Source organism: Thalia democratica, chromosome 6 (genome assembly GCF_965202585.1).
Source record: "Thalia democratica chromosome 6, ktThaDemo2.hap1.1, whole genome shotgun sequence".
Taxonomy (NCBI): domain Eukaryota; kingdom Metazoa; phylum Chordata; class Thaliacea; order Salpida; family Salpidae; genus Thalia; species Thalia democratica.
Window position 1 is genome coordinate 18,800,749 of NC_139170.1, and position 19,932 is coordinate 18,820,680.

General features: G+C 25.1%; 1 protein-coding gene across 1 annotated transcript; it reads left to right on the top strand.

Moving 5' to 3' along the window:
- Positions 1 to 11,859: 11,859 nt before the first annotated feature.
- LOC145839400 (uncharacterized) lies at positions 11,860 to 19,216 on the top strand. Its single transcript, XM_082946974.1, has 6 exons — positions 11,860 to 11,922; positions 12,147 to 12,206; positions 13,654 to 13,862; positions 13,920 to 14,036; positions 18,491 to 18,657; positions 19,061 to 19,216. Exons 1-6 carry the CDS (start codon positions 11,871 to 11,873, stop codon positions 19,164 to 19,166), a joined length of 711 nt encoding a protein of 236 aa, XP_082803100.1. The 5' UTR covers positions 11,860 to 11,870; the 3' UTR covers positions 19,167 to 19,216.
- Positions 19,217 to 19,932: the final 716 nt, after the last annotated feature.

The window sequence follows — 19,932 nt, forward strand, 5'->3', positions numbered from 1 at the left end:
CAATATTTTTTTTACTACGAAGAAAAAATTTAGCAAATTCATCATTAAAATACTACTTAAACTTGTTTTGCTAGTAAAAGTATAAAAAATAATAAGTCTTTGATGCAGTATACATATAAAATTTCAAAGATAAACCCTATAGTCTTAAATCTGAAATGTTTTTACTTTTCGTAAGTTTAGAGCAGGTTTTTCGAAGAAAAACAAAACAGATAAAAGCTTATTTATAATGGCAAACTTTTAAGTTATGTTTTTACAAAAATAGTTCATAATTATATAAATTATGTATAAGCAACTAGTACAAAGTAAGTTCCGTGTAAAACTTTCCTGTATTGTTTGTTACTAAACATTTTTGTTTTGATTAAAAACAAAGTTTTTAACTATATAAATAGATATAAATGATTATAAAATATGTTTCTTATAACATTGGAGCATTTTAAAACACTAGAAAAAGCATAAAAAAATGAAAAAAAAAATATTTTGTTGGTAAGTGTTGTATATAAAGCTTTTGTTACAATAATTTTTTTTTTGTTAATTAAGTTTGATATTATACTAGTTGTATTAATTTTTAATCATTCTTAAAACGATAAGTGAATAAAAAAAAGCTTGATTAGTATTAGAAAAAATTTTATTAACAGAATTAAGTTTATATTCAGTCAACTTTTTTTTTTTTACTAAAACTTTATTTCTACTCGTAACAAAAATTTTTAGGTTCTGGCGCTATTTCTCTGTACAAGTTATGCACGTTAGTTTATATTTCAATTTTTTTTTAATTGGAAAGCATTTAAACTACTGTAATAACACAAAACTTGTTAATTAAACTTAACTCTTTAAGTTTATACATAACTAAAATACACTTTACACATAAAATACTGTTTTTAACTATGTATAAAATAATTTGTAAAGTTAAAATTTAATACTTTAATAGGTATTGTATACTTTTCACAATTATTCTTGAGTCTTATTAAAAAAAGTTTGGTTAAATTAAAAAAATTAAATTCACAATGTTTTAAATAATTACAAATTTTTATTTTTTATTTATCCGTACACATTTTATTATAGTATTTATAAGTATTTATTTATTTCAATAAAAATACATAAATCAACTTTGAAAAATGAAAAAGTAAATATGGAAACACAGAAAACTGTAATAAAATATGTTCAAACTTTTTTTGTTTCGTTATTAAAACAATTTACCGTAGCAACTAGTGTTTTATTAAACGATAGTAAATAGTTATTAATTTCGAAAAAATCTAAAATACAGAAAAAAAACCTTTACCATTGCTTAAATTAAGCATTTTTTTTATTTAAGAAAAATGCTATAAACCAACAAAAGTAACCTAACTCACTTCTGACTAACAACAATTTTCATTTACACGCTCCAGATGACATTTACTGCTACAACGTGGATCCCTACGAGCTTTTCGTTTGCGGCAACATATCGGACGTCAGCGCGACGACCTTCGACGGCTACCAGTGCGATTTCAGCATGTGGTTCGACAACGACGTGTACCCGAGGATAGACGAGAGCTGCACCAGGGGTTACTACCAGCACGGAAGGTACGGCAGCTGGTACTGGCCGTGGTGCTACAACTCCGAGTCGAAATGGGGCAGCTGCGAAAGTTAATAACATTTTTGTTCTTTAAACTTGTAGGTCAATTTTTTGATGGTTTTACCTCAACCGATTAGGTTATATGAAGCATTATTTGTTAAAAAAAATATTTATTTAAACGATTTTTAATTAAAATAGGCATCGTATTTACAACCTAACAGCCAATTACTGTTCTTTTTTTAATTAACCATTTCAAAGGTTATAATTGGGTTGTTGAGCTGTATGAAGAGAGGCGTTTGATAAAAACGCAATCGAGTCGGAAGTCGTATTTTTACAATTATTACCAACACTCGACCACTTACAAGGACGCGAAAGAGGCGTGCCAAGGAAAAGGAGACGGATGGGATGTGGCAAACTTTCAAGCGTTACCGGACAGCAAGGCACATCAATCGCAGTCCGTCTCAAACATCGGGTAGGTTGAGTTAAAATAAAATAGAAGTGAATTTTTAAGTTATTATTGTGTTGAACATTTGTAGATGTTTTGAATTAAGAATCGTTCGATTGCTCAATTGTGCTTGTTTTAATAACAAAAAACACATATCAATTGACGTACCTTATTTCTATTTTTAACTTTTCGTACCTGCATAATTTTCTTTTCAGTTATTTTAATGCTTTATATTTTACAAAATACTTCTCAAATCATACATACTTTTAAAACTAAAGTATTAAAATCTAGTTATACTATTTTCAACCTTAAATCAGTCGACAGTGTTTTTGTTTCATAAACAGTTTTAAACAAAAATAAAGATTATGTTAACAAAAAATAGTCAAACAAAAAAAAATTAGTACACTTAAATAATTTGACGAACAAATTTGTTTTTAAACAAAGCTCATAAAAATAGATTTCATACTTTCTTTTCCATATAAGTAAAAAAACGGCGGAAATATTAAAATATATGTTGTGCTTTTTGCTTTACAAACAATAACAGCTGTAGATTTTACTTTTTTCAGAGATTCTATCAAGCCATTGTTTGAAACACGGGATGCATTCTGGGTGCAGAATATTGACAATGAGAAAGTTTGCTTCGATTACAATAAAGGCATAATAACCAAAATCGGTTGTGACGAGAATCGGTCTTTTGTGTGCGAAAAAGATTTGAACTGATAAAAACTTAAACATTAATTCTTTACAATAACTTAATCTTTATTTTTGTTATTTATTCAAATAAGTAGGATTTTTATTAATAGTATTTAATAGTTGTTCTAAAGTGAAATTAATAGCGGATCGGATATATTAATTATTTTACGGATATAAGAAGCTGATTTAGAAAATGTGTTTAATAAAAACAATTTGTACACTACTTTTTTTTACTCAACTAACAAATGTGTTTCTGAGTTCAACAAATTAACATAATTTCGCGGAGTTCAGTAAAAAAAATATTGCAAGAAAATAATAGAAGGTTAAGCAGATGAGTATGTGCATTTAATGAAATATAAGCCATAATTACTATAGTCTAATTACTAATTATAGATACAATAAATGTAATGTAATCTGGATGTTAGAAGTTGTAAAAATGGAAAACATAGTTGATAAGCATTAATTAATAAAGTCAATGCACTAATTATTTTCAATAAATTACTTTGTTTTTAAAGAAGTCCGTGGATCTGAGTAAACTTGTTTAACACAGAAAAACATATCTAAGCTGAATAAAGAAAAGTTCGGAGTGCAAATTATCTTTATTATATATTCAAGAGATCTTACTTCGTCAGGATCTATATTAACAAATCAATAGCTTGTAAATTTTAAATATATGACAATGTATTTATTTACTTTCGTGTTATTCAAATTATTGAACTACAAAAAAAAAACGTTTTAACTAAGTGTTTTTTTATGTTTTGATTCTGAAAATGTATCAAAATTACAATATAAGTTTAACTTTATTCGTTTTATTATTTATTATCAAGTTTTTACTATTTAACGCTTTTAATAAAAGTTGGTAGTAATAATATTAAAACAAAATTGTAGTTTCTTCCTGTTCGAAGAAATAATTTATATTTATTTCAAGAAGGTACAAATATCTTAATTTGAATACTCAATAGATTTGTATAACAGTGGTCTTTACCAGGGGCGTGTCTAGACTTTTTTCAAAGGGGGTTCACAATTTTTTTTGTTCTTAATTTTCCTCTTCTTAAAAGTAAGCATTTCTTAGGTATGCACTACCAGTTGAGTACGCAATATTTAGCCGAAAAACTCTGTGTTTAAAATTTATTTTTTCTGTTTAAAATAAAAAAACATATAAGTAGTAATGGAAAAATATTATACATTTTTATTTATTATACTGTATTAAATTTAGATAAATTAAAACTAAAAGAGCCGGAAAAAATTATATTTATAACAAAAAAATTTTTTGAAGTGATTTTATCTATAAAAATTGAAATTTCACTAAAAAATGGGTAATTACCTAGGATGATGTCGCACCAATATCAAGCTGAAATTATATTAAATTCAATGTTGTTTTTGACCATAATTTAGGCTTAAAAAATACATTTTATTACTACATAAATAAGACTTATTTAACATAAATCAATAAAACTTATATATTTAATTTCTTTTATTTTTAAAGTAAAGCAAATGATACAATAACTTATATACATTCATATACTGTAAAATAAAATCAATTAACTATTTTAGTTTTTAACAAATGAATTTAATTCTAACTATGTATTTATATAGCTTTTTTGAAACGAAGAATAATTTTAGATCAATTATAAAAGGCTTAAAATATTGATTTTAAGCCTAAAATTATGGTTCAAAAAGATATTAAACACAATATAATTTTAGCTTAATATTGGTGCAACATCATCCTAAGTAATTACCAAAAAATGTTTAGACTTTTACTACAAAATTAAAATATCTCTAAATTATAATTAAATGTTTGCCTGATGGTGCAGGAATTCTAATAACGATTTTGTAATCTCTCTGAGTTAAAAATTTCAATAAATCAAGAACCAACTTTGTGGCCAACAGATATACAAAAATAAAACAACTTAAATAAAAAAATATCAAAATACCATTAAATGATAAAAGAATAAATAGCCAGGTGGTCTAAAGATAATCTGAAAACTCTCCTAACTGAACTTTTCAAGGTTTAAATCCAGTTGGTTGACACATAAACAAAAAATATAAACTTTAAAGTAAAAAAGCTTCACACAACATTATTATATACAACCAACTTAGTAAAATAAAACTTTAGTGATTATATCGGACATTTTTTAAGTAAAATTGTACTTACTAGTTCAAAAACAATACTGTATCAAAAGTTATTTATACTAAGTAACAAGTTATAGTAGGAATTAAGAGTATCTTAGTAAAAAGTTTCCTAGAAAAAAATGCTACTTTAAAACTTTTACCTAGTATGACGTCAAGATTGATATTTTATTTAAAATTTATTTCAGCTGGGCAAAAAGGAGCATTTTTTGTTAAGATTTTTTTTTTATCTTTCAGTGTTATAATAAACATTCATTATTCAAAGTTTATCAAATAACCAAAACAAAGTCAATAAACAACGTTTTTAGTAATATTCTAAGACTCTTTTTTTCTTTTTTTTTATTTTTATGGGGTTCACTGGAAACAGGAAACCAGTCAAAACACGCCCCTGTTCTTTACGTTAAGCACGAGAATTTGGTATACGAAAATTGGGTACATGATAAATTAAAGGTGCATGAAGTTCATTTTGATACTTGCACTAAATATTTTTTCTGCAGTTTATGATGAATAGCAAAAAGAAAATTTCTGGCAAGTTTGAGAAGAGTTTTAAAGTTTGTACTAGATTTAACTGAATTTTAAAAATAGTCTACTTTTTAGAGAATTCTGATCTTGCAGTGCACAAATGTTTTTCATACCATTTTAATGTGCATAGATTATAACTATCGTGGTAATTATTTTTTTAGACAACACTGTTGGCTGTACGATAAACTTCAATAAGAAATTAAAATAAAGTTGTTGTAAAATTAATAATTATCAAAACTTAAAAGTTTTGTACAACAGGTGCATATTTTGAAAGTTTTCTTGTTTCCTGTGCGATCCCTGAAAAAACTGAATAAACGTGAAAAAAAAGCGATTGAATATTGGTTTACTTAAAAACATTTTGATAAAAATTTATGTCTCTATGCTAATTTTTTTTATTAAGCAAAGTTTAGTATATATTTTTTTAAAGAACAACATCAAAAAGGACGTATTTTTATGAGTTTTTTTTTTGTTTAAAATATTTATACAGTCACCTCTCACGAATATACGAACATTGTGTCCACTACAAAAGTGTGTAACTAAACGAGATGTACCAAATACATATACAGTAACCTCTCGAATCTTTACGCACTCTCGTTTAGTTACGCATTTCAGAATTATATAAAATTAAAAAAATAAAAATTTTAATTTTTTTAATATTGCACAAATTAGGTTTTATGTATATTTTTAAATTAAAATATGTTTTTGAATGCTAATACACCTCTCTATATCTTTAGACTTAGTAAATTTTTGTTCTTTGACTTGACTAATTGATAAACATTAAGTTATACTTCAGTGTATCAGAAATTTTGTTAACAATAAGAGATTAAATCAAAATTCTGAAATAACCAAGACTGTGTTTAATAATGAAAGTATAATGAAATAATGAGAGTTTAAAACATAAAGAAATAATACAGCAGTCTTGCCCTATATATTAATACATAAACATTATTTTATAATTGTAAAGAAATGCTTAGTTATAAATTGAATTTGCTAAGTAGAATAGAATATAAATTTCACATATAAATAAAGATAAAAATAATTTCTACTTATTATTAAAATAGTACCTCAAACTTTCAGGAAATGTTCCTTGATATATTTAGAAAATTCTGTCGGAACAGAATTTAAAAAATAAAAATTTTATAACAAAAAAACAAAAAAAAAACTGTTTTTTTTGTTTATTTTTTATATAATTTTTTTATTTTTAGTTTTTTTTTAAATTCCTTCCGAAAGAATTTTCTAAATATATCAAGGAACATTTCCTGAAAGTTTGAGGTAGTAATCTCAAAAAACGTAGGAGAAGATAGATTTTTAGTTTGTGCCTCCCATAAGGAACCTATTGTTGGCTCCGACTTTGACCGGCTATATCTCAAAAACTATTTTGAAATTTTTAAATCTGTATAAAGCATTTTTTAGCCTAGAAAAAACTATATAAAATTAGATCAAAAACCAAAAAAGGGTGTTTACCCCCTCCCCCCTCCCCTATGCCCTTAAAGAACAAATTAAATTAAACCATAAAACAGCTTTATCACATACACATTAAAACTGTATCCATAGTTTTACACCTCTTGTACACGAGGTCTTTTGACAAAAATTTTAGATTGCTCTTTTTTGTCTTTAATAAAAAAATTGTCAATTAACTAATTGAGTTGATATTAATGAATATTTATATCCTTTTTGTTATTGTGAACACTTAACAATATGTTTACATATGATAATAGTATTCTTAAAAGCTTTTAAATTAGAATAAAGTTATAAACAATAATGGACTTTCAATTTGCAAACCAGTAGAAGTCTACTCTATTAGCTACATATACTTATTTATCTTAAAAAATCAGAAAAAGATGTTCATATTAAATCAACTTTTTTAATTTTAAATGTGAAGTTTTTGTGTATAAAGTAATTAAAAAACAAAGTTTTACAAAGCTAATGGTGTGTAACCTCTTGACTAAAAAGTCTTTGTCCATTGACCATAGTCGTTCAATCTTTTTAAGTCTTTAACACCAGTATCACATGTTCATATTTAACAATAAATTTAATTAATTAAAAGAGTATAATACATGATCATTAGTTATTTTTACATTATTTAATTAACTTGAAATTAATAAATATAAAAGTAACTGTTCAAAATATAGATTTAATCGTTTGCTAATAAAAAATCCTAGTGAAACAAGTTCACTGGAGTATAAATGAAAACAAATTATACAGTAATCTTCCTTTATTGTACCAACATATGTTTCTGTGTTTAACGAATCAACAAACTTCAACTGTGTTCTGTAAACAAAATATTGTATTTACTAAATTATATTTATGTACTTATATGTTATATGTGTTGACCACTGGGTTTTGATTTTACAACTTTTTCAGTTAAGGACACCTAAGTCATCAAGCCACACATTCCAAGCTTTCTCCATTACTATATCCCATTTTTATTCTGAATTTCAATATCATAATCATAAAAAACAAAATGTAGGAAAATTGCAAACAAAGTTACCACTTTCTTTGGTTGTCACCAATTTTCCTTTATAATTGCAGTTTACAAAAAAAAAAGAATGTTTTCCCAGATAAAAAAACACTGAATTTTAGTTTTACCTTATGTTGACCAATTTTTAATAATATATACAATTCTTAATAAAAAAAAAATTGTATAAAGTAAGCTATTATTGAGGTTATAAACTTTAAAGAACAAGATTATTGAACAAAAAAAAGCAGAATATTTAAAGTTATTAAGTTTAGGAATATATTATAAAAGAGTTTTTTTCTAGAGTTTAGTAGAGTACGGAATTTGATTAAATAGCTCATCAACTATAAAATTTAAAATTTGTACAAAATGTTAAAGTTTTAAAATGAGCAAATAATCAATAATGAACATAATGGAGTAGTTCAAACTAAAGATTTAAAACTTTTGAATGGTTTTAAGTATGATCAATATATTATTCAAAGTGTATTAAAAAAAAAGAAAACCAATCGATATGAATAAGAAAATTGCTTAACTAAGAGCAGGAGCAGCATTCTAGTATATCATTACGTTAGAATAAGGGTCATAGGCATTTTCAATGCTTTAAAAGCACTATAGAAAATGTTTGCATACATAATCATTGTATAAAACTGAATATAAAATCTATAATAAAGAAAGTACAATAAAATTAACCAATAAATTACTATTAAAGTAAGTAACAAAGTGTGGCTTAAGTTAGTTAAGTCTTAAAATTTTATGCACAGTAAATGAGTAAAGAAAAATGTCTTGTTCTGCATACCTTATTATTCAGTAAATACATAAAAAATATTATTTGTAATGGCAACTGTATTGAATTTAATTAAGTTTTAAAATCTTTAAACTATAAATTAGGAAAAAAAAAGAAAATAAAAATAGTTGGATGGTTTCCAACACTAGGCAATGTTATAAGTTTAAATATTCAAAATTTTCATTAAAAATAAAAGTTAATTAGATAATTATAAATACAATAAATGCCTATAAAGAGTTCAACATTTTTTTTTGCACAAGTTAATATTAAATCTTATTTGGAACTAACAATATTTTTTGTAGAAAAACAATTGATTAACATTTGAACTATAACTATTTTTGTGAAAAGTGAAAAAAGTAATGAAATATAATTTTTTTACAATTAATTTCTTAAAGTTAAGGAAATGTTACTTAAAGTATATCTTCTTTATTTTTGTAGCAATTCACTGCAAATTTTCAGAAACAGTTGTAATTAATTTTATCAACAACTTATAGGAAGCTGAATTTTGAAAAAAAAAGCAAATATTGAAAACAAATCTTTTTATCTGTTCTATAATAAAATACTTTTAAGAAATTAAATAATCTATTTTTATCTAGAAGTGTTTTATAGAATATAAATTAAAAGAATAATATTTAGAACTTGGTACATACAGGTTGTAGTAAATGATCTTGGGCAATATTAAGTTTCATTGTTTAAAGAAAATTAAAGCTGCATACTTCATATTTAATTAAAATCTTTACGTAAAAAAAACACAATATTTTTATAAATACTGTCAGCAGCAATTGTTTACTAAACTTTTCATCTGTAACCCTCAGTTGCTGCATGCTACTTATTATGTGATATTTAGGCCCAAGCTTTAACCAAAGATATTTGAACAATCTCTACAGTTGTGTGTGACAGGCATTAGGGTGCATCTGTTGCCCCAACCTTGGAATTTTGCTTAGTAAACTTTTTTGAGGCTGGAAAATCACATGAATAGACAGCACAAAAAAAGTTAGCTTACTAGCTTTAAGCCTGTTGGAGCAAGTTACTTTTGAAAACTTTGCTTTATACCAATATATTTAATAAGGGGAAAAAAGACTATTTCACTAAAAAATTATTTTCTTCTACGTTTTTTGAGATAATTACCTGAAACGGTTAGGAAATGTTTCTTACCATATTTAGAAAATTCTGTATAAACAAAAATTAATAAAAATAAAAAAAAATTAAAAATTAACAGAATTTTTTTATTATAAATTTTTTATTTTTTAAACTTTGTTTATACAAAGATTTCCAAATTTTGCAAGGAACATCTCCTAACCATTTCAGGTAATTACTTCAAAAACGTAGGAGGAATTTAACTTTTAGTAAAATAGTCTTTTTTCCCTATATTAATATACCAGTATAAAGCAAAATTTTAAGAGTAATTTGGTCATGCATCCTAACAGGCATCTATCAGTTTTCAACATAGACCAGGGGTCGGCAGGTCAAAAAAGGAACGTTTTTTATGTGGTTTAAAGAAAATATTTAAAGACAATTTTTTTGAACAAAAAAAATTTAGGCGATAGATAATCCTTTAAGGATTACACTAATATTTTATTTTTGTGTTTTTGAGAATATTAATATGTTATACTAGTTAAATAAAAATTTTAATGTGGCCTGCAGGCCGCAGTTTGCCGACCCATGACATAGACCAAACCTTAAAGTCTATTGGATTGAGTTTAGGTATAATCCTCTGATAACACTGAATCATCTGATAACATATTGTGTTGGTCAGACATTGTGTTTAGCTCGGGTTTACAGAGTATATTTATAAGTGCTGAACTTCAGATTGTGTAAACGTGCAGTATGAATAATTTTGTCAGAGTAATAATTGAAATAGATAAATATTTGTAGGATGATACTGATGTAATTTGGTAAAATATAGTTAATGTGATTTTTCCATTCTGAACTTTCAAAATTTTTATTTCTAATTTTTTAAATACTTTAGTAAAAAGTAATTTATCATTTGTAATTCATCAGTGGAGTTAGGTTTGCTTTTGTGAGTATTAAGAATATGACATTTATAAAAAAATATTTCTAGTTTTCTTGTTTCTAGAAATTTGTAAGCATTTTCTAGGGTTAGTTGTAAAACATCATTCAACTTACTAAATGTTTTTGCATCATCTGCAAATAAATTTATGTTACGGTGATACAATTATTCTCTGTTGTTATTTTAGTAACTATCAATTAATTTCTATTAATTATAAGTATAAGTTGACAAATATTTTAATCTTGTTGTACAAAACTAAAGGCACTTAAAGAATATGATACCCTTCTGTTAAACAGTATATTTGTAATTCTTTTCTTAAAATTTAAATTTAATAAAATTTTCTTAAACGAATTTCCTAAGCTTTTGTGCAGTTTATCAGGGCTGCCAAAAAACTTGAGTTTTGGAAAACCTGGAGTTTAACAATTTAGGCAAAAGAACATGAAGTTTGAAAAATTAAAAAATAAACCTGGAGTATTGAACATAAATCACTAAAAACCTGGAGTTTTAAACTATTTTTTCATGCAGAATAACAAAATTTTGATTAACTATTAAAAAATTAATCTTAAAGCTAATTTTTAATTGTATTTTAAAAAATGTTTTCATTTAAAAACATATTTAAAATAGCTTTACAGTATTATTTCAATGTACTTATACTATTTAAGACAGTTTTTTAACTTAAGTTTAATTTTATACTAAATAAGAGCCAAAAAATTGATTTTTAAACTTGAAGAAATTTACAAAAAACTTTTAACAACCCTGAATCTATACTTAATAAAGTTTGACAAAGAGTCAAATATGTTTTGAATGTCTGTACAGTGCATCCTTGCTAGTTTGGCTATGTTGGGAAGCTTATTTTGTAATTATGACCTGATTAGACCTTGGCCGGATAAAAACAAAGCATTATTTTAATTACAAACAATGTACCTGTTTTATTTTATGTAATGCAAACATATAACAAAGTTTATATATAACTAAGTATTATAAGCTGCACACTAAACTTTCTGTAGAATTAGTTTCTTTTCATATTTTTCAACGAACTAAACAATTAAACAAAACTAATTTTGATAAAGTCTAAATCAATTTAACAAAAATGAATCACACTGTAAACAGTTTAATTTATATTGGCTTTAAGTTATAAAGTTAAAACATTATTTTTAGCTGAATTAATTGAATCTACTTCTCAGTTAAACCGGTCAGATTAGCGAGGGAAAATGCACTGTATATACTACTTTGAGTTAAAAATAGAATTTTGATTTTGCTTAGATTGTGAAATTAATTATGTCAATTACATGGAAATTAACTAAATACCAACAGTTACTCTTAAAAGAAAGTATGTTTTGAATTATTTGCTTTGTTTGTTGATGTTTTATTTGATTAAATTATTTTTAAAATAAGCACTATAACTTTATTTAAAAGTTCAAAAACTTTACTTTTTACAATCTAAAACCTGAATAATTATGGCATAACCAAATTTAAATTTAAAAAAATGAAATAGTTGAAAAATAGTTAGTTGTTAGATATTAGTGGGAAGTTATTTGTTATAATATTTTTTAGATCAAAATGGTGATTTAGATTCCATTAATTTGTCAACAGCTGGATGGAAGACTGAAGAAAGTAGAGGCATTATTTTAAATATAATTTACTACTCTACAAACTATTTACATGTATTTGTGTTGATTAAATTTTATAATTATAAACCCATCCAAGTGTATATTTTAATATTTTTTAGAACTTATAGTATTTTTTTATCATTACTAGTGTAATATTTTATAAATACTTCATATTTACTAGTTATCTATTAGATGCTGATTCAATTAATTAAAAGGAGCAGAAGTTTTTTTTTGAGAAACAAGATGTCTAATATAAAAAAAAAACTCTTAGCTCCTTAAAAAAAGTAAACCATAGAGAAATTCACAGTATTATAAATGTTAACAAAATGTAATAGGTATATAGTTTATTGTAAGTATACAAACTTCTTTTCTCATGGCTGTCAAAGTTACGAAAATGTAAATATTATTTTGTATTTAACTCATGCGTATGTTTTCAATGTGTACTTTTTAGTGTAGATTTTCCTTAAAGGATCAATAAAAGTATGCTGATTAATTCTTAGAAACTTAGCTTCTTGTTTTTATGAAATTAAATTATTTTTTTCTCCACATTTTAAATTGTTATATTTTCTGTTTCTTTATTAATTAATCTTTTTATAATTTTTCAATGTTCTATAATATATATCTAGTCAAGTGGTCAAGATAAGTCAGTGGGGCAGATGTACATAACATACTGAGAGTTGTTCAGCCTTTGGCAGGCAGCTATACTTACGTAAAATTACACTAAAAATGAGTTTTTACTTTGTCTCTACACCAGGGGTCCGCAGGTCAAAAAGGAACATTTTTTTATGTGCTTCAAAAAACATGTTTAAAGACAATTTTTTGAACAAAAAAAAATTATGCAATAGAATATCCTTTAAATGTAACACCAAAATTTTATTTTTGTGTTTTTGAAAATATTAATATATTAAACTAGTTGAATAAAATTTTTAATGTGGCCCGCGGGCTGCAGTTTGCCGACCCCTGCTCTACACCATTCTATAACAATAAGGCCATGTAATTAAAACCATACTTAACTCTCAACCTAATTTATATCAGACTTCTGAATTTTTATACGAAAAGTGTTTCACAATTTCCTTGTTTAGTGGTGATAGTAATCATTAAAAATTCAGGTATGGGAAAGATATGCAAGCCATATGTTATTCACCCCTACTCGGACAAAATTAGTTAATTGAAAGTCCCTTATTTTTAAAAAGTTTTAACTAATTTAATATAAACTTCAGCTAAAGCATAATAATGTATTAGAAATGGACAATGAATGGCCTGCAAAAAAGACCGGGATCTGGTAGATCACTAGTTTAAAGACTTTATATTGCTATTTTTGTTTTACTTAAAAAAAAAACTATTTATTAGGTAAAAAGAAAGTAAAAATCACTGTTGTTTTGGGTAATTAAAAATGACTAACTAATATTTAAAATTGTTAATTATTTTATAACACCTAGTTTTTGTTCTAGGTAAATCCATGGAGTTGACAATAACCGAAAATGACCACCTTTTAATTGTTAATGATAGCGTTGTCTTAGAAAGTATTTTTTTGCCTATGTGCGGCGGACCAGATGTTGTTGTTGGAACTGTTCCTTTTGGAGCAATAAGAAAACTTAATAAAGTTCTGGTTACTCTTAAAAATCCAAACAGTGATAAGAACAGAGTTTTTAGAATAACTGTTAGTTCTCATACATAATTTAAAAAAAAAAAGTTTTGATGCAAAAAATAATTACAGTTCTGTCAAAGTTCCAAAAGTGGAGTTCTTGTAAAAGGTTATGAGCACGCAGTTAAGTTCATGCAAAGAATTAAGAAATACTTTAAAAAGCCTAGAGAAAATACAATTGAAGAGAAGGTAATTATCATATTTCGAATATATTTAGCTTTAAAAGTTAAGTGATTAAAATAAACTCTTTAAGGGTTTAGGGGGTGTCCAACTTTTTTTCTTGAAATAACATTGGATCTTATATGGAAGCTTGTAATACACACTACAAGGCAGTTTTTATAGAATTAAAAAATCTTAATTAGCTTTTGAGATGTTGTAATTTTTATAAAAAGTTTCCGATACAAACGTAATAAAAACAATTTTTTCAGGGTCAATTTTATCAGAAATATAAAAAAATCACTAAAAATCTATCTTCTCCTTCATTTTATTAGCTAAAGACCTCAAACATTTTAGAAACGTTCCTTTTATAGTTTAAAAAACTATTGATGTTGCGATTTTTAAAATATTAAAAAATAAAATAAGTGGTCTTTTTTTAATACAAATTTTATTTTTTTAAATTGAAAAATTACTGCTTTCAATCTTTTTAAATTTTAATAATAGACTTTCTGTGAAAATTTGATGAAGATTGCTTATAAAATTAAAAAGGAGATAAGTTTTTAGTGAAATGGTCTTTTTTTTTTGTTTTTAGTTTGCGCCTTCCATTGAAACCTATTAAGGTCACCGACTTTGATTGCTTATATCTCAAAAAATAATTTTTCAAGCGGTTAAAAATGTCTGATAACTGAGATAAAACTATAAAGTAAGATCAAGTTGTAAAAATCAAGGTGGACTCCCCTATGCCCTTAATCTAACTAAAATGTTTACTTAGGCTTAGATTTTTTATTCTACAAAATGATAATCATATAGAATTAATTGCATATCATTGACATATAATTCCTTGATATGCAACATTTGTTTGAGAAGAAAATTAACAGTTTAAGTTAGTTTTATAATTGCTATGTTTTCTTTAATCTATTAGTTTTGATCATAAAATCTTAAACTTCAAACATTTATTCTTATTAGATCATGAATTTCAAGTTTTTTACTATTTCCCTTACATTTTTGATACAAACGACCAACAATTTTGTTATTATCATTTTTATAGTTTCTAAATAATTCTTAAATTCAATAAAACATGAAACATATGCTTAATATTTTTTTTTGTACAATTTGTTTTTGCGATTTACAATCAAATTGCTACAGATTGTTTACATGTTTTACAAACTATGTTATTAATTAGATTCTGTTATAAAATATAAAAACTTTCGAAAATGTTTTACATTACACTTCAAAACATATTATTAAAAAAAAAATTATACCAAATATAAAATTAATTCTTATAATATAAAATATAAACCAGTACACATCATTTTAAATAGTTTTACTGTACGTTTTGTTTAAGAACCTCTATGCTGCTCACACGGTACACGTTAAAAATCCACCCGCGTTTAAAATTCACCCAGTCAAATTCGAGAACCGCTTACCGATCGAGGGTAAGGATTAGGGGTAACAGTGATAGTTAAAAGTAAATTAAAAAAATTAAAAAAATATATAATAAATTTACAAATAAAGAAAAAAAAAATTGGTGGATTTTGATAGTATACCGCTCATACATACCTCTTGAACATAAACTAAATAGTTTACTACAAATTATAAAAGTCTCGAGAAGTTTATAGATATTACAAAATAAATTTTTATAATCCTTTCAGTTGAAGGTTGTGAAAAGTATTGCGTAGTATATAAAAAAACTTTTATTCCACAGTAAAAACAAGATGCTTAATAATAGTTTCAATAACTAAAGAAGAATTAATTTAAGTTAGATGAAAATGTTTTGCAGATTATGTTTACGGCTTAATTTAAAGTAGTTTGACTTGATTTTACTCAAAATTATTAATAATAATTAATAACCTTTTGTCTTTTTTGCAACTTAATTTTTATTATAGATAAAGTTTTTTTCTACTAAGTATTTACTATTTTATATCCTTAAAAACTATATGAAGTTGGTGAATTTAGTTAATTATTTTTTTATTCAAGAAGATTTTATGTGAATTTTTATTTTTCCTTGGAACTAAAAACTGAGATTCGACAAAATGTTTCTGATGTATTTTATTTAACAAATTCTCTGTAAATTAGTTTAAATAAAACAACATTGTCTTTTTCATTAGATTTTGGCATAGTTTTTAGTCAGGAAGCTAGATATGAAAAAATTTAGTTATTGGCGGGCCGGATCATTTCAACTTCATTTAAATCACCAAAACTGCTTATTTTTTTAAATTTATTTTGATAAAATACTATGTGGAATAACACTATCTGATTTTTTTTTACTATAACTAGTGTAAGTTACAAATCTTCCGTAAATTATACTTGGCATTTTTTGCTCTTCAATTTAAAGCCCAGAATATTTAGTTTAAATTTAAGTTTTTAGTTTAGCAAGTCAGATTTATATGCTTGCGGGCTGCAGTTTTACTTATTGCAGGCCGTATTCCACTTAATTTCTGTAAACATTAGAGGGCTGCTCATTTTTACTCCGTAGGCTAGATATTGCCCACCCCTAATTAAAATATTTGTAATTTTATACAAATAATAACCTTTATGCTTTAATTTACAAATCTATAACATGTGTCAGGCAACTAATTATTAAGTTCTACTAATTATGAACTTTATGCAGGGTTGCCACATGGTCAGGAAATCAGGAAAAGTCAGGAATTTTTTTTAATTGACAAAAGTCAGAAAAAAAGTCAGGAAATTTGGTAAAATATAAAAAAAAGTCAGATTTTGTCAGTTAAAATTTACAAAATTCCTTATTTTCCAAAGCCTTCTAATGGTAAAAACTAATTAAAAATTCTTTGAAATCAGAAAAAATTTCCAAAATTTTCCTTATTTAATTTCCAATGCCTTCATCTGGTATAAATTAGTAAAATATCCTTTGTAAAACTGGAAAATTTATCTATTAACATATTGAACAAGTACCCTACTTGAACAAGCAGATTTTGTTATTTTTTAGTATTGATGATCTGTAGCAAGGACACTTCCATATTGATACTGTGATATATACATAAAAGTTTATCTAGCATAATTTTAGAATCGAAGTGTTTTTGTTTAAGTAAATAATTGAGTTCTTTATAATTAAGCAGTTAGTTTAGTATTTTATGTAAGAAACTGATGTGTATAGTTCGTTATTAATTTAAGGATTAAATTGTAAAAGTTCCTTATATGTGGTTTCGTTTATTTAGATATATTATGCTAGGAAATTCTAAAAAATTGTGTTCTTTACAGTTTTAAGGTTTCAACTGTATAAGTTCGTTATTGTTTTAAGATTTTAGTTGTGAAAGTTCATTATTAATTTAAGGTTTTAGTTGTAAAAGTTCCTTATATATCGTTTCGTTTATTTAGATATGTTAATGCTAGGAAATGTTAAAAAAATTGTGTCTTTTTTCAGACAAGCTGTGTTTATAAGGTAATAATACAAGTATTTTGTTGATAGAGATGTTTATTGCAAATACATCAATCATACTGATGTTGTTTATTGAACGACAAAAATAAAATCGCTCAAAGTATTTGGTCCTGGTACCTGGTTCAATAGATGTAATGGAAGTTTAGTGATTGAATTCAGCAAAAAAACTGTTGTTTTAACCTGTATTAGAATTAGTTTGAAAGCTTTATATAGTTTCAAGTAATAGATTATGTAATTTACAATAAGTTTAAATTAAGAGTTTAATTCAAAAAAGTCAGAAAAATGTTAGTAAAAAGTCAGGAAATTTTTCTCAGCTTGATCTGTGGCAACCATGTTTATGTCTTATGTCCATATTATTTTTTTTAGGAAAAACTAGTTATACTTTAGTCACTAATTTGTCAAAGATAATGTAATGTGTTACATAAATTCAGTAAATCTAATTCAATTATTTAAAAAAGTAGTTTTTTATTTTACTAGATTTTAAAACTAAAGTGCGCGAGATTAATTTACTTCTTACAAAGATCAATTTATTTTCTGTTTCTGCAATTTGTGTTAAGTTTTTCACAATGTCTTACAAGCAAAGTTTGTATGTCATATATTTTCACAAAACATTTAACAATGTGTAATTATTCATGTAGTTACAAACTCAAGTTTTATGATAAGGTTGGTTTTAATATTTTAATTAACATCTATATTTTAAAAGTACAATATACGCATAATATTTCATTACTTTATTAAGGTACACATTTCCGTACCGACAATTTAGACAATAAAATAATGATTATATTTCGTATCTTTGTCTTCTTCTTAGGCCAGTTTTGAAGAAAAAAGAATTAGAGTTAATTTTACTGAAAGTTAGTATACTGATCATTGAGTACTTTAAAAAATAAAATAAACTGGTTAGTATAGAATTTAAATTTATTTACATCAAACTGCTAAATAGAATGCATGTTTAACAAAAATAAAACGGGACTTTTTAATTAAGCTATTATGCTTCACACATGATTGTTGTAAATTAAATATTTAAAATTGCAATATGTATTTACTCTCTGTGTTGTTGAAAATTAAATTAAAAACTAAATTGTATAAGGAAGAAAATGCTGTCATTCAAAATGTTGTCGTTGAAGATCAATTAAGTAAAGACACTGAAGTATTTAAGAGTTCTTCGAATTTAGTGTCAAACTTTCTTTCTAAGTCTAATGAGATGCCAGCTAGGTATCAACAACATTGTACACCCCAACACGTTGAAGAAAATGAGTAAGTTTTTATCTGTTCATTAAGTTCATTAGCTTTTTTTTTGAATGGCAGCTGTTTTTGTCCTTCTGAACTTTAATTTGAAATATATTTTTTAGTAAGTCTTGTACACCATAAGTATATACAAGATTAGATAGAGTTTCTTAATTTTAGTCAGATAGCAGGAAAGGAAAAAAAACAATTTAGAATTATCACTGAATAGGGATTAAAATAACGAATACAAGTAATAAGTATTACTGTTTTATTTTGTATAAGTTATACATTTGATATTTATATACGTTCAAAAGTAGCTGTAAGTGTATAATTTGACACTTAATCGAAATCTTCTTCGGTATAAATCTTATTTTTTTCTTTAAATTGTAGTTCAAAAAGTTTTTGCTAAATGAAATTGTTCACTTTCACACAGTTCTAATTTAGAAGAATTTGTTATGCTGTGCTTGTCAGACCCAACCTTTTCTGCTTATGTTGGAAAAATTGAGCAAACTTTAGAAAGGCTTGAAAATGAAGAATAATTTTGTTATGTTTAGTTCCGTGCTTATTAGAGAAGATTAAGTAAAATGTTTTAGACTGCATTAATAAGTTTTACGATTTTAGTAGATAAAAAATAAGTTAAAATAATGTTTTTGATTGTTTTTCGGTTCGCTTACTTGAACTAACTTTAGTTTAATTTATTGTAAACATATTTTATTTTTAGGGTTTCCATAAACCTTAAAAAACCTAGTATTTGACAACCTAAGCATCAAAAAATTTTTTTTTTTTTAATTTTGGTGAATTAAATTGTATATTTTAGCTTAAAAAATGTGTATTTAGAAATTTTGTTATGGCAATACTATAATTTAAGTATTGATTTTTGTAGGTGAATAGAAAAAGTACTTTAGAAAACTAGAAAGTTATCATTTTTTGACTTTTTTCGATTTGTAGTATTTTACCACTTCAAAAAATTAAATGAATATTTCAGAAACTCTAAACACGCTTAGAGAAATAAATACATATACTATCTCAGACTTGTAATATCTAAATAAAAAACTTAGAGGAAATTATGTAAAAAAAACACGTAACTCTGCACACTTAAAACACTACAACCACTTATTGGAAAACACGACAGTTTCAATTATCTTTTGTAATAAAAGCTGTTACATTAATTCTTTATATTTATAAAAACAATAAGATACTAACTGATGTTTTGAGGCTTGCACAATTAATAATCATCACTAGGCTGCGGAAAGACCAGCTCTGTCTAGTTGGCTACATTCACTGTGGAAATTTCACTTATATGTA